Source organism: Cryptomeria japonica, chromosome 3 (assembly GCF_030272615.1).
Source record: "Cryptomeria japonica chromosome 3, Sugi_1.0, whole genome shotgun sequence".
Classification (NCBI taxonomy): Eukaryota; Viridiplantae; Streptophyta; class Pinopsida; order Cupressales; family Cupressaceae; genus Cryptomeria; species Cryptomeria japonica.
Window position 1 is genome coordinate 689,694,348 of NC_081407.1, and position 12,923 is coordinate 689,707,270.

At 37.4% G+C, this 12,923-nt stretch overlaps 1 protein-coding gene across 3 annotated transcripts in view; it reads left to right on the forward strand.

The window, feature by feature from the left end:
- Window positions 1-12,923, forward strand: part of LOC131034368 (prolycopene isomerase 2, chloroplastic) — a 101,649-nt gene that overhangs the window by 72,499 nt on the left and 16,227 nt on the right. For 2 of the 3 annotated variants that reach the window (XM_057965836.2, XM_057965839.2), the window contains exons 5-8: window positions 5,870-6,157; window positions 6,473-6,664; window positions 6,767-6,925; window positions 8,146-8,382. In XM_057965836.2, coding sequence (XP_057821819.2) covers window positions 5,870-6,157; window positions 6,473-6,664; window positions 6,767-6,925; window positions 8,146-8,382 — 876 coding nt within the window. The remainder of the gene's footprint in view (window positions 1-5,869; window positions 6,158-6,472; window positions 6,665-6,766; window positions 6,926-8,145; window positions 8,383-12,923) is intronic. The other variant, XM_057965838.2, reaches the window with a different exon arrangement.

A 12,923-nucleotide genomic window follows, 5' to 3' on the forward strand; every position in this document is an offset into this window, starting at 1 on the left:
GAACATCTACACAAGACTAGTGCGATCTTCTAAGGGAAGCTTTATGATGTTCAAATCATCACCGCAGGCATAGACACCATCCAAGTTGATGCATATCAATGAAGAAGCGACAAATTGAAATTGAGCTTAAGCTAAATGATTCCAGTTGACTACACAAGGCGAGTCTGCAATCAACAAACTGCTAGTAGTATGGATATACGAATTCCACCATCAATCAATCACATTTCCTCCATTCATCTAATCATCTACCATCTAAGATTGAAGACTCAACAAGAAACCATGCAAATTGCAAGAAACGACACACTTCACCATTACTTCAATGAAAATGGAGTTTGTTTACAATCAATGGCAACAATTTCTTGCCTTGTCCTCCTATTCTACTCTAATTGCTATTCTATTTCTATCTTCTAACTATTCCAACTATCTCCTAACTCTCTAGCTATATACATACTACCTCCAACAATTGCTCATTAGCCTTTACAAATGAAATGCCTGGGCTTATATAGTGCCCACAATACAATTTGATGGCTTAGATCAATTCAAGATCAATGGCCAAGATTCAACAATGAAAACCCTAATTAGGGTTTGTTACAACCATTACATAACATTTAATGCTTGACCAATGACAAAATTGTATTGCTTGGACACATGTCCCTTCTAGAAAAATCGACCAATGGATAGCCGGGGTAGGTACATCGGAGTTTGTGCCACCTTCCATGAGTTAAGTATATTGAATCTGGACATGCTGAGGTGGACCTCACTGATTGGAGAAATGATGACTAGGACGCCACCTCATCTGACACTTGTAGCTTGCTAGATATTCAATTTGATGTCGTTGAGAGGCTATCTTTAATTAACTCTTGTTCTAACTCCTTTTGTCCTTGATGTGCAGGATGATGATGTACCTTGCCTTGGAACGCTGGATTGAAAGAGGTCGCCCATGTCCTGGCGAAGACCGTCCTTGATCCGACTTGATTTTCCTTGAAGAGATCTCCATTTGATGCCTACACAACATTTCAAAATTAGTAACATGATTTTGCAATGCATAACATAGATTAAATTAATTTTTAGGAAACTTCATAATAAATCCTTGAGTTATTATTTCCTAAAAAAACAATTGGGCTACTGGAATTCAAAATTTCAAAAATTCAAATTTTAAGGCAATGACGATCAAAATTCGAAATTAAAACAAGAGATCTTGCCATACCTCACTTAAGAGCTTAACTCTAAAATGCAAAATGAGGAATTTGCCTAGGCAAAATTTGAAATAAGATGGTCTTCAACGTGATCTCCCTTCAAAATAGCAATTTCGCCACCTTTCAAGTTTTTGACGTGATCTTCAAGCCTTTGACAAGTTTGCTCAAATGGAAATTAAGGTTCGCACCTCCTTAGATTGATGTTAATGCCTCCCTTTGATGAAGTTCGCACCTCAAAACACAACTCGCACTTCTCCTTTGTCTTCCTCAAATCGCACTTGAATGAAGATGGTAAAATGATAATGTAAAAATGAAAATCTTCACCTCCTTATATAAGCGCTTACACCATCAATTCATTAAGGCCGACTTGGTAATTAATAAGGCAATTTGAACGATTTTAAAACAAATAACAAAGCCGACCTTTAAAATACCAAGCGCTCCATTCAATTTTAATTAAAATAATTAATTATTATTTGCCAACGTTTTTTTAATTTAACAATTTCGATTTTTTAGAAGGCAAAAACAATTAATTAATATTAAGTGCAATATTTAAATGCCATTTAATTGAATTTTCAAAAATTATCGATTTTCTTAGCATTTAAATAAATTCAAAATGTTTGTTTAGCGCCAAAATTGAAAAAATGGGAAGATTCAAACCTCATCGCCTTGGTCCCTGACTGAGGGACAGGAGCGATTCATCACTTTTGTCTTGATTCTTACAATTTTACGTCCCAGGTCTTCATCTCCACGTTCAAAATCGACCATTTTGTCGGGTCCTTCGAGTTTGAGTGTCTTGCTTGTGTGAACAAGTGCCTTTGGATGTATCATCGCCCTGGTCCCTTGGAGAGGGACAGGAGCGATCCAAATATTTTCACTTGAAATTCTCCATTTTTGATATTAACTCCTCCTTCATCACCTTTTAGAAGACGTTTCGAACCTTGTGCAACTTTATTTTGCCGTGATCTTTAAAGGATAACATGTGTCTTGGCAAATTTCGCCCTGGTCCCTTGGAAAGGGACAGGAGCGATCCTCATAATTTCTCCTTAATCTTGCATCTTTGATCTCTAATCTTCATTGTAGGGCGAATAATAACATTGTTTGTTCATTCCATGCTGGTTCCATTTGACTTTTGCAAGGCATTTAGACTTTAGAAAGATTATCGCCCTTGTCCCTTGGAGAGGGACAGGAGCGATCTTGAAGCTCTAGCCAAAATGCGTCATCTTCCAACCTTGGTTCCTCATTCATTGCCTCTTAAAGGACGTCCTTGATCTTGCGTAAACTTGCCTTGACATGCATTTGAAGGAAAATGAAGGATCCTATGCAAATCGCCCTGGTCCCTTGGAGAGGGACAGGAGCGATATAGCTTCTGTGTTCAATTTAAGGATCTTTTAACGTTTGAAGTCTTTGTATATCACCTTCTAATCATGCCTTGGACCTCATACGACCTTGCAAAACCTTGACCTTACGTGATTTTTGAGGGATTTGGCTAATATAATAAACATCGCTCTGGTCCCTTGGAGAGGGACAGGAGCGAACTTGCTCTTGTGGGCTTCATTTTACTTTATCACCTTCAAAATTTATCTTCAATGGTCTCGCCATACTTCATTTCATTCATTCATGCCTTGAGATCGGTTGTAACTTGGCAAGAAAATCATCTATAACAAAAATCGCTCTGGTCCCTTCCTGAGGGATAGGAGCGAACTTAAGCATTTCGGTCCTTTGATGGCATTTGGTAATCTTCAATTTATCTTCAATGAGTTCATTTCACCTCCTTCCTTGCCTTCAAACATAAACTTGACTTGATCTTTGCCCAGATCGTACCTTATGAAGAATTTCGCTCTGGTCCTTCAGTGAGGGACAGGAGCGAATTTGACCCTCTAGGCAAAAACTTCATCATTTCATTGTTTTTGATCAAGTTTGGATGCTCTATCATGCTCATTTCGTCCTTCACCATGCCTTTGATGTCTCGATTCGTCCAAACAAGGTCAGGAATGGCTCAACTAAGCATTTTCGCTCTGGTCCCTTGGTGAGGGACACGAGCGATTCGCCTTGGTCCCTTGGAGAGGGACACGAGCGCTTTTCGCTCTGGACTCTTGGAGAAGGACACGAGCGAAATTTGACTTTTCGCACTCTCTATCAGGATAATTTTTATGGAATATAACATTTAAGTATAAGTGACATTTCCTTCTTATACTTTAAGTTATATTCCATATATACTTTCAGGATGTTTGAGAGTGGTTTCAGACCTCCAGGAGTTATATTGCAAAATCTAGTTTTTGGAGGTTTTTTCAGTTTCCAGACTTAGTCAAATTCAGGATCAGGACATTCCAGACTTAGCCAAATTTCAGGATCAGGACCTTACTCAAGCCAGACTTGCTACCCATGTGATCCCCGGGCGATACTCAAAATGCAAAGGCTAGCTAACAAAACCCTAAAGACCTAAAAAGCAAACCCTAAAAAAGCAAAAAACAACAGGGGTCCCCATTTGCAATGGGGCGATGTGTGAAAACGTCACAACAGGTCCTCACGTTGCTTGGGTCAAGACCTATCGATTCTCACATTTCATGATTGATTTGCACTCCATGATTTAGGCCCTCCTTTATATTTGAGCCTACATGTTTGGTTTAGACCTATATTTAAGGGCACATGTTTGGTTTAGGTCTTCATGCGCAACACGTTTGAATCAGGTCTAGCCCTATGCCACACGCTTGACTTAGGTCAAAACCTTATTCTTACTTAGGTCTCCTCCACACATTTGATGATTGATTACCCCTATATTTAAGGGCACACGTTTCAAATTAGGGCCTCTTAGTTGCATTTTAGGTCTAAATGTTTGACCTTAGGCCTGCCCTATTTGCTTGGGCAGATTTTCTACCTTTAATCGCACAAAAGGGGGCACATTTTGCACGTTGATTTGCACAAATTGCTCATGGAAGGGTGCAAAAATGATGTTGAATTGCACAACTCCTTGGTAGGGTGCATTTTCATGGGTCATTTGCACAAATGGAGGGCGCATATTGTATGATCATTTGTACAAAACTCAAGGGAGGGCACATCTTTGGTGCTTGATTGCACAAGATTTGTTGCTAGGGTGCATTTTAGGCATGCATTTGTATGAAATTTACTTGCTCAGGCACCTTTTCATGCCACATTTGCACAAATTACGTAGCTCAAGGCAAGGACCATGGCTTGAGCAAAATCCTAGTCACGTTTACGATTGAGATCCTGGTGACTTGATCACTTAATACAACTTAATCATGCAAGTCTCATCTAACTCCGACTCCAACACTCAAGCAAATCAACCCTAGCAACCAAGTACTTTGGGAAATATCTTGCAACTTGACAACATTTGATGATATTGACGACATTGACAACATTTCTTACTCTTGATGACAATGTGCAATCCTGGCTCACAAGACTTACCTCCTCTCATCAAGAGGCTAAAGACTAAGAGATTGACACTAAGCCAAGTCAACAACACTAAAACCCTAAGCCTAAAGCAAAAAAGTGGGGGGTCCCCATTTGCAATGGGGCAGTGTGTGATTACGTCACAACATGATTCTTGAGATATAATATGTACAGGGGATGCTATTTTAGTGGAATGATCATGAGTGCTATTCAATTATGACTCAAGTGCACTTTCATGCATGAGATTGTACCTGTCAATTTTTGGGGTTTAGGTCTCTAGTTTTGTTCAAGTCTCCAGGCCATTCAGTCCTAATTTGACCTTTGGTTCATGTATCTTTATATTGTAGAATTATACATTCCATGCATTTTCTATCTAGGCAATGTACTTTCTTATTGGGTTGATTGATAAATATTCATTTTGTTTGTTTCTCTCTTTCAGCCCTTAATTGCTTGAAAAAGAGTAAATTTGTACAGCAGCAATGATGATTAACTTTTCACCGCTCCCAAATGCATAAAACAATGTTCACATATTGTTTGCTGCATTGAAACTCAAGTAGAGAGAAGCCTGACTGATTTCAACAATATACAACCAGAGTAAACATAAATGAAGCAGATCTGAATCTGATAAAGGAGAGCAAAGCAAGGTTTATTGGGCCCACAGGCCAGCAAAAACTTGCAACAATAACCTTTCACTATTGTGTGCCAAGAAAAAAGACACAAGCAAGAATCCAATAAGAGAAGACAAATCAACTATAATTGTAGCAACTACCATTCACACTATACATTCATATAGTCAATGTGTAAGGGCTGGTTTGAATATCCTATAACTTGGTAGAGTTTAGCATTGCACTCTTTATACCTTGTATGAGACATTCACAAATTCTTGTGGACATGATATCCAGTCCACTCTTGTAATATTGATGGTACATGGGTATCTATAATGACATCTATATTGATTTCCATTTAAATGTTAAATGCTTGTCAATACTTGTGCATTGTGTTGAAAGGTCTCTGGTGGACTCTAGATCACATTTTGGCTGTAAAATGCTTTTATTAGCGATGTGCTACCATGTGCTACCATTTTCTCCTACAGTGCAATTATGTTTAATGTTCTGATTATAAATTTGCAATGTAATCTTTTCATTTACCCTTTCAAAAAGATTACTTTCACAATGAATGTTATGATTGTTTTATCTTAACTTGAAACTTATCTAAGTTTATGTCTTATTTTTAGTCTTAGATTAAGGGATAAAATTATGCTGCAGGATGCAGTGCTTCCCCTCTCTACTGCAGCAATGGCCCTTCCACCTGCAGCTATCCGAGGAGATTTGGGTGTTCTCTTGACTGCAGTGGCACGATATGCACCTTCCCTCATTGATTCTTTTATAAAGATGGGGCCTCAACGAGCACTTGGTGCTACCAAACTGCTTCGGCCTTTCTCAGAGATCATTGACTCATTGAACTTGAAGGATCCATTTATACGTAACTGGCTGGATCTCCTTTGTTTTTTGCTTTCAGGATTGAAAGCTGACGGCACACTTGCTGCAGAAATTGTAAGTCCCTGAACTGTTTCTCTTTACTTATCTACAGTGTCATTTGTTCTCCTTCAGCTCCTCATGCCTCTTCTATTTCCTGTCCTATGTGTTATAACTTCTCATTTATAAAGGAAAGAAGCATCTCAAAATTGAGTTTACTACGAATGGAAATTATTTGTCCCATCCCTATCCTTTCATCATATATTCGCTTTCATTTTCATATAACTCATCAAAAATTCTTTCTTTCGAGAAATTTCTAGATACTTATTATTTTCTATTGCAGTTACTCTATTTATTTCTTTTAATGCAGTAAGATGAAGTTATCTTTTCCAGGTGTATATGTTTGCAGAATGGTACAAACCAGGTTGTGTTCTTGAATATCCTCTTCATGGTTCTGGAGCAATAGTTGATGCTCTTGTTCGAGGAATGAAAAAATTTGGAGGAAGGCTTTCCCTGGGGTCTCATGTTGATGAAATAGTTGTTGAAGGTGGGCAGGCAGTTGGTGTCAGGCTGACAAGTGGACTTGTAAGCTGGTGAAATTGTTGAAAAGGGATTTATGTTCTTTCTAAAGATCTGCAAACAATTTGCCAACCTTATATAAATATTTGGTGTATGCTCATCTTGCAGTTTATACGTGCAAAGAAGGCAGTAGTCAGCAATGCATCAATGTGGGACACTTTGAAGCTGCTGCCCACAGCAGAACTTCCAAAATCATATCAGGAAAAAGTACAGAAAACATCTCAATGTGAATCCTTTATGCATCTCCACCTTGGTTTTGATGCAAAGGTATGACATTATGAACAGGTTATCCGGATTTGATTAATTATATTTAGCATTTGTCCTATCCAGATTACATATTGAATGCATTAGCCCCTTCACAAAGCCCAAAGAAGTCAGTTTGATTGGAAAAACAGGGCAAAGTAATCCACTTCGTTTCACCTCCAACATATATCAGTACTCACTGAATTTTGTATCAGACATCTAACTACATATAATCTTTTTGAAATCTTTGAAAAGGAATCAGACTCGGAGACTAATACATGTAATACTGGTCAGCCACACAACTATAATTTCACCTGGCTTTTGTGCATACATTTTTAGTTCCAGGGCTAGAAAAGTTTCTTTATTTCTTTCCCATTTCCTGTCACCAAAGACATTGTGAAGATGCATTTTTTTTGCTAACATCCCCTGTTGGGAACATTGAGGAATATCTTCAAAAATAAAGTGCAAAGAATATGATGGGTTGTAGATCAACCTAATATTGTACATATTTGTGAAATTCCATATATTTATAACACTATGGATTCATCACAAGAACTTGAGAAGGGGATGCATATGGTGTCTAGATAGATTATCAACTAACTGATTTACAGAACATAAATGTCATGGAAGGTCATTTAAATCAAAGGTAAAGTTATGAGTTCCTGAACAAGTTTTTTAGTATTTTATTCATTGAAATGTTTTGGAAATGGGTTTAGAGATTAGGTCAGCATCCACGAACAACAAAGGCTTTAAGTTTCAACAGATGAAATTATGTTTTAACCAAACTGTCTGGGTCCACAGGCCCATGGCTAAGGGTCACTGAAGGGGATATTTTTGTGACTCTAGGTACCTCTTTATTTGTCCACAAGCTTAACAATGGTGTATAATTATTCACAGGCTCTGAAATCATTGCAAAGAAGAGCTTGCTGAATCATTAGTTTATCTCTACTCTCTAGATAACATTGTAGGAATTAGCTAGGGCATGTGGCCTAGTACGTAAAGATATTGTTGTGAAGTCCAAGTCTAGCTTATCCCATTTTCAAGCTTTTGGTCCTTTTATGGAGTCTCTTTTCACTTTTTTAAAAATCAAAACTCAACAATTGTTTAGATGTCTAGTAAGTTTATTCTAATACCAATCTTTGTAACTCATAGTCTTGTACAATATGTAGATGAAAGAGGTGGTAAGGAATCCAAATTATCCAATGGCATTCTAATTAATAGTTCTCCATCCTATTTTGTTACAGGACGTTCCAGAAGATTTAGACCTACATCATATTGTTGTAAATGATTGGAAGGCAGGTGTGGATGCAGAGCAAAATGTTGTTCTAATTTCTATACCAAGTGTAGTAAGTCCAAACTTGGCACCTAAAGGGAAGCATGTTTTACATGCGTACACCCCTGGAACAGAACCATATGATCTCTGGGCAGGACTGGATCGTAGGAGTGCCGAATACAAGCAGCTCAAGGCTCAGCGTTCTGAGGTAAATGGATTACTTTTTAACAACTATGCTTGAATCAACATATGCCTGTAACAACTATGCTTGAATCAACATATTTTCCATACACCTTAATCCTGCATTTAGCATCTTGTATATTATTTCCTTAGCCTTTTCATATCATCTTTTTTTTTTCCAAAGGGTAAATTCTTTTGACTGGGGCTATGAACTGGTGAGGCTACAAATGGGGACCATATCCCCAACATTGACACTCAGCAATAACACTCCAGTAGGGGTTTGAACCTCGGTGGCAAGAACCACAACACCACAAATTAACCATTACACTATGCCGTTACTGGCATCTTTAATAGTTATTTAGCATATCAACATTGAACTGTTTCCTCATCATCTTAGACTATAGAGCATATTGGTTTCATAAGAAAGACAATTGACATTATGCAAAATTGTGATCACCTAGGACTTATATTTTAAAAAGTAGACTGGTACACACATGTACATTCAAATATTCAGCAATAATGAATGCAAACATTGGAAAGTTTAGCTATCATTTAAAATTTTGTAATTGATCACAAAATCAAGAAACATTAAGCTTTTTGAGCACTTACAAGTTCCTTTGTTTCCACTTAATAAATTACTGTTCAAAGTTAAAATGTGGCGCACACGCCATTTCTGGGTTCTTGACCTAAAGAAAGGGGTGTAGAAGTAAAACATGGATTTCTTTTTCTAAGTTCTTGACCTTAAGAAAGGGGTATAGAAGTAAAACATGAATTTCTTAGATCCAACATGGCTCTGAATCAGCTACACAAATGTGACCACTTGCTCTATGTGCAAAATAAATGTTCATTGCTCCTCAATAACCTAATCCTATTCTGTCATATTCATCTCGTTTACTAAAATGTCACCCCTTAGTTATAGGTTCTCTGGTTAAGGATAGGTTAATTGGCTATCACTCTAATTTTCATTACTATCCAATTGTCATTTATAGGGATCGGTAAATGAATTGTATCTATCAGCCATTCTAACACCATTTTACTTGTTTCTTACGTACTAGAAACATGACTTGTAGTTCGTCTTGGATAAAACAAATTTGCTTCAAATTCACTGAACGCCTATCAACCATAGGATGTTTCGAGGGAAACAGGGAATCATACTATGATTTGTTTTTTTGTTGTGCCTCATGCAATGTAATGTCCTTAATCAGACAACATTAGGCAATAGATGGAATCTCAAACAATATGCAAGTTGAAATGATAAACAAATACCAATGTCCAATTGTAGATGCCAAAATGTGACTGATACTAATGATGATTAGCAAAATATGATCATTGCAAACCCTTGTCAACCAAGTGTGCGATTTCCAAACAGCAAAAACATCTCACAATGCTGATTTTTTATTTTTAGAGACCCTCAAGCGCAAATTAAAAAAGTACACAGCAGATCTGAAATTATTAGTTGATACAAATATGTAAATCTTGTATGCAACCTCACAATTAATCATAAATGATATTGCAACAGAAGTAATCTTCAATGGTTGAGAAGGTACAATAGAAATAGAAGGGATAACAGCAGCAAGGGCTGTTTACAACCAACTACCAATTTATGATCGGCTCAAATACCAACATGAAATGATGTAATTCCACTTACAAATGAGGAGATTAAACTCCATGTTGCTGTATGGTGATCCAATCAATTAATTTCAGCAAGGGTGTTGTGTATGGCCACTTGAATAATGCGAAATCACACTGTAATGATTGTAGGTTTGTGCAAATAGCTTCTGTATGGCTAGTGCTAGGACTGAAATGTAACAGCCATCAAGTTGTACCTCAAAAGATTCACAAATTTTCTCTTTCTTTTTTCACACAACCAAAATTTTATCTTCTGTCCTGTTGGTGTCTATTTTATCATCTACCAAACATTAGAATAAAATACCCAAAGATAATTTATCCTCTCTTGAAAAATCACCGCGTATGCTAAGATAGCTAGAAGATCAAATAGCGATTCCAAGGTTTCTTTTGTCAGGTCTTGACGTGTGGATAAGCTCAATGGGCATTGTGATTTGTTGGTAATACACAAAGGGACTTACGCTTGGATTGTTCAATTCACAATGAAGCTTTATCATTTAGGACTTGGATCATGAAAAAAAAAACTGAAAAGGAAGGGCTTAAAAGTTCTAATCTATTCCTAGGAATTCAAGAGACGGTATTGGTTCGATGACCTCAATAAACCACAGTTTGCTTCGCCTCATTCATGACAACTACACAAAGTGGGTGCAATCTTCAAAGGACGTGCTTATGATTTGGAAGTTAAACATGCACAAAGGAAAGCTCAGACTAACTTTGCACGGTGAATGAAAATCATCCATTCACCAAAAGTATGAGCGGAGATACACCATAAACAAATACTTATCAGATCTTTCATTCAATCTAACAACATGAAATAAATTCTAAACTATTGTGTTGAAGAAATTGAAAACCTCGCCAATCATTCAAATAATAGAGATTACAAAGCCTTAAGAGAAAGCACACAAGTAATATATTATCTGAAAATGACCTTCTCGCGACAATGTTTCAAAAACCTCACCACTCTCCAAATGAGAGGAGGCAACCTTATATAGGAGTCTAGAAATTATGAACGACCGAGATCGAACAATGATCAAGGGCCTAGATTGAAAGATAAAAACCCTAATTAGGGTTTCCCAAAACTAACCACCCCTCAACCAATGAGAAAATTACATATGGGGACACTTGTCCTTCTTGCTAAATATGAACCAACAATGAAAATAGAAGGTTGTTTCATTGTGAAGTGTGCCCTCTAGAAGCTTCTGTGGATAAGTCAGGTTCATTGAACCTGGACATGCTGACTTGGAACAATCTGACTGGTTGGAAGATGATGAGGTGTCACCTCAGCGTGTTGGATGTCCTTCCCAAAATCTCCAATTTGTGCAAAGAAATCGTCTAAGTATGGAAATTTGTTTCTTCTTGTCATCATCTGATTCTGATTGGGAGCTTGTCTTTGACTCTTCAGGAGATGAAATCCTTTAAGAAGTCGGAAATCCTTAAGTCCGAGGACTTTTCTTTCTTGATGCCTTGAGATTCTTTCAAGTGCCTTGAATTTAAAAAGAATCCCTTCGTAAAGTATTTCTCATACTTAGCCAAATTTTGGCCATCTCCATGCTTGGACGAACCTTGCTCGTGGACTTGTCTTCAATTCTGAATTTGGCTTGATACTCCATTTGTGTTTTTTGCAATGATCCCACCTTAGCTCTCATCCAAAACCTGCAAAACCAAAAGAAATTAAGTTAGAATCCTCATTTTGAGCGTGAATTTTGAAGGTTTGATGGCAAAGTGTGCTCTGATTCTCCACTTCCTCAACACTTTTAGCTTTCAACAAGCTGCGAACACTTAGAAATTGGAAATACTCAGGGAACTTGATCTGATTTGAGAATTTGGAGTTGAAATTGGTCCTCAAGAAACCTGAAAATGGAAAACTCAGTCCCCAAAATCTGTGAATTAAAGTGAAATCATATTCAAATTCTGGAAAATATGTGAAAATCAGACCAAGATTTCCCAATAATCTTGAAAAGTGGATTGAAAACCCCACAATCATGCCTCGGCTTCTTGATAATTTTCGAATTGTTCTTGAAGTCTCCTGAAATCTTTTGAAACTCTCAAAACTTGTTGAAAACTCTTGAGACGTGCCAAGAAAAACTCTTAAAGTTCTCCTCAAGTTCAAACTTTCATCATGAATGAAATGAATGAATGAATGACCATTTGTATAAACCTTCAAGTAGTTCGAATTTTTGCAATTAGAAACACAACTGGCCATTTAAATCTTGAACTCATTTTGTTTCTATTTTTCTTCCATTCATAGAACCTAGACATGTCTTGTTTCTTTGTTGAGTTTAGTCTCTTAAGAAAGTTTCTAATTTCAATCCAGTCGAACTTAGTCACTTGGGAAAGTTCTGATTTTCTTTCTAGTCCGAGTTTAGTTCCTTGAGAAAGTTTCTATTTTCAGTTTGAGTTCATGAATCAAACTCCATCTTTCTTTCTTCTTTCCCTTAGCTCGAATTTTGAAACTTTCTTTCTTGAATTCTTTGTTCGAACTTAAATACTTGATAGTTGGGCGGACTTTGTGAAATTTAGGCACCATGTATCATGCTAGGGCGGACTTCATCATGTTTGTGCACTCAACTCTTGATAGGGCGGACTTTGTGAAGGTTATGCACTTCATACCTTGATCAAGGGAGGACTTCCTTGATTTCTTAACTTCATACCATGTCATTCTCATTCACTTGGGCGGACTTCATGAAGTTTGTTTCTATTTGCACTTGAGGTAGGGCGGACTTCAAAACCTTTCCTAACAGCTCCAAGGCGGACTTTATTGAAATCAGGAACCATAGACTTGTAGGTTGGGCGGACTTTACTAACTTTGTGCACCATTTACCACCTCCAAGGCAGACTTGACTGATTGCCTAACTTTATACACTCTCTCTAGGGCGGACTTCCTTGATTTCTTAACTCTTTTCCATAGGGTGGACTTGGTGAGAATTGTGCTCTATCTCCATA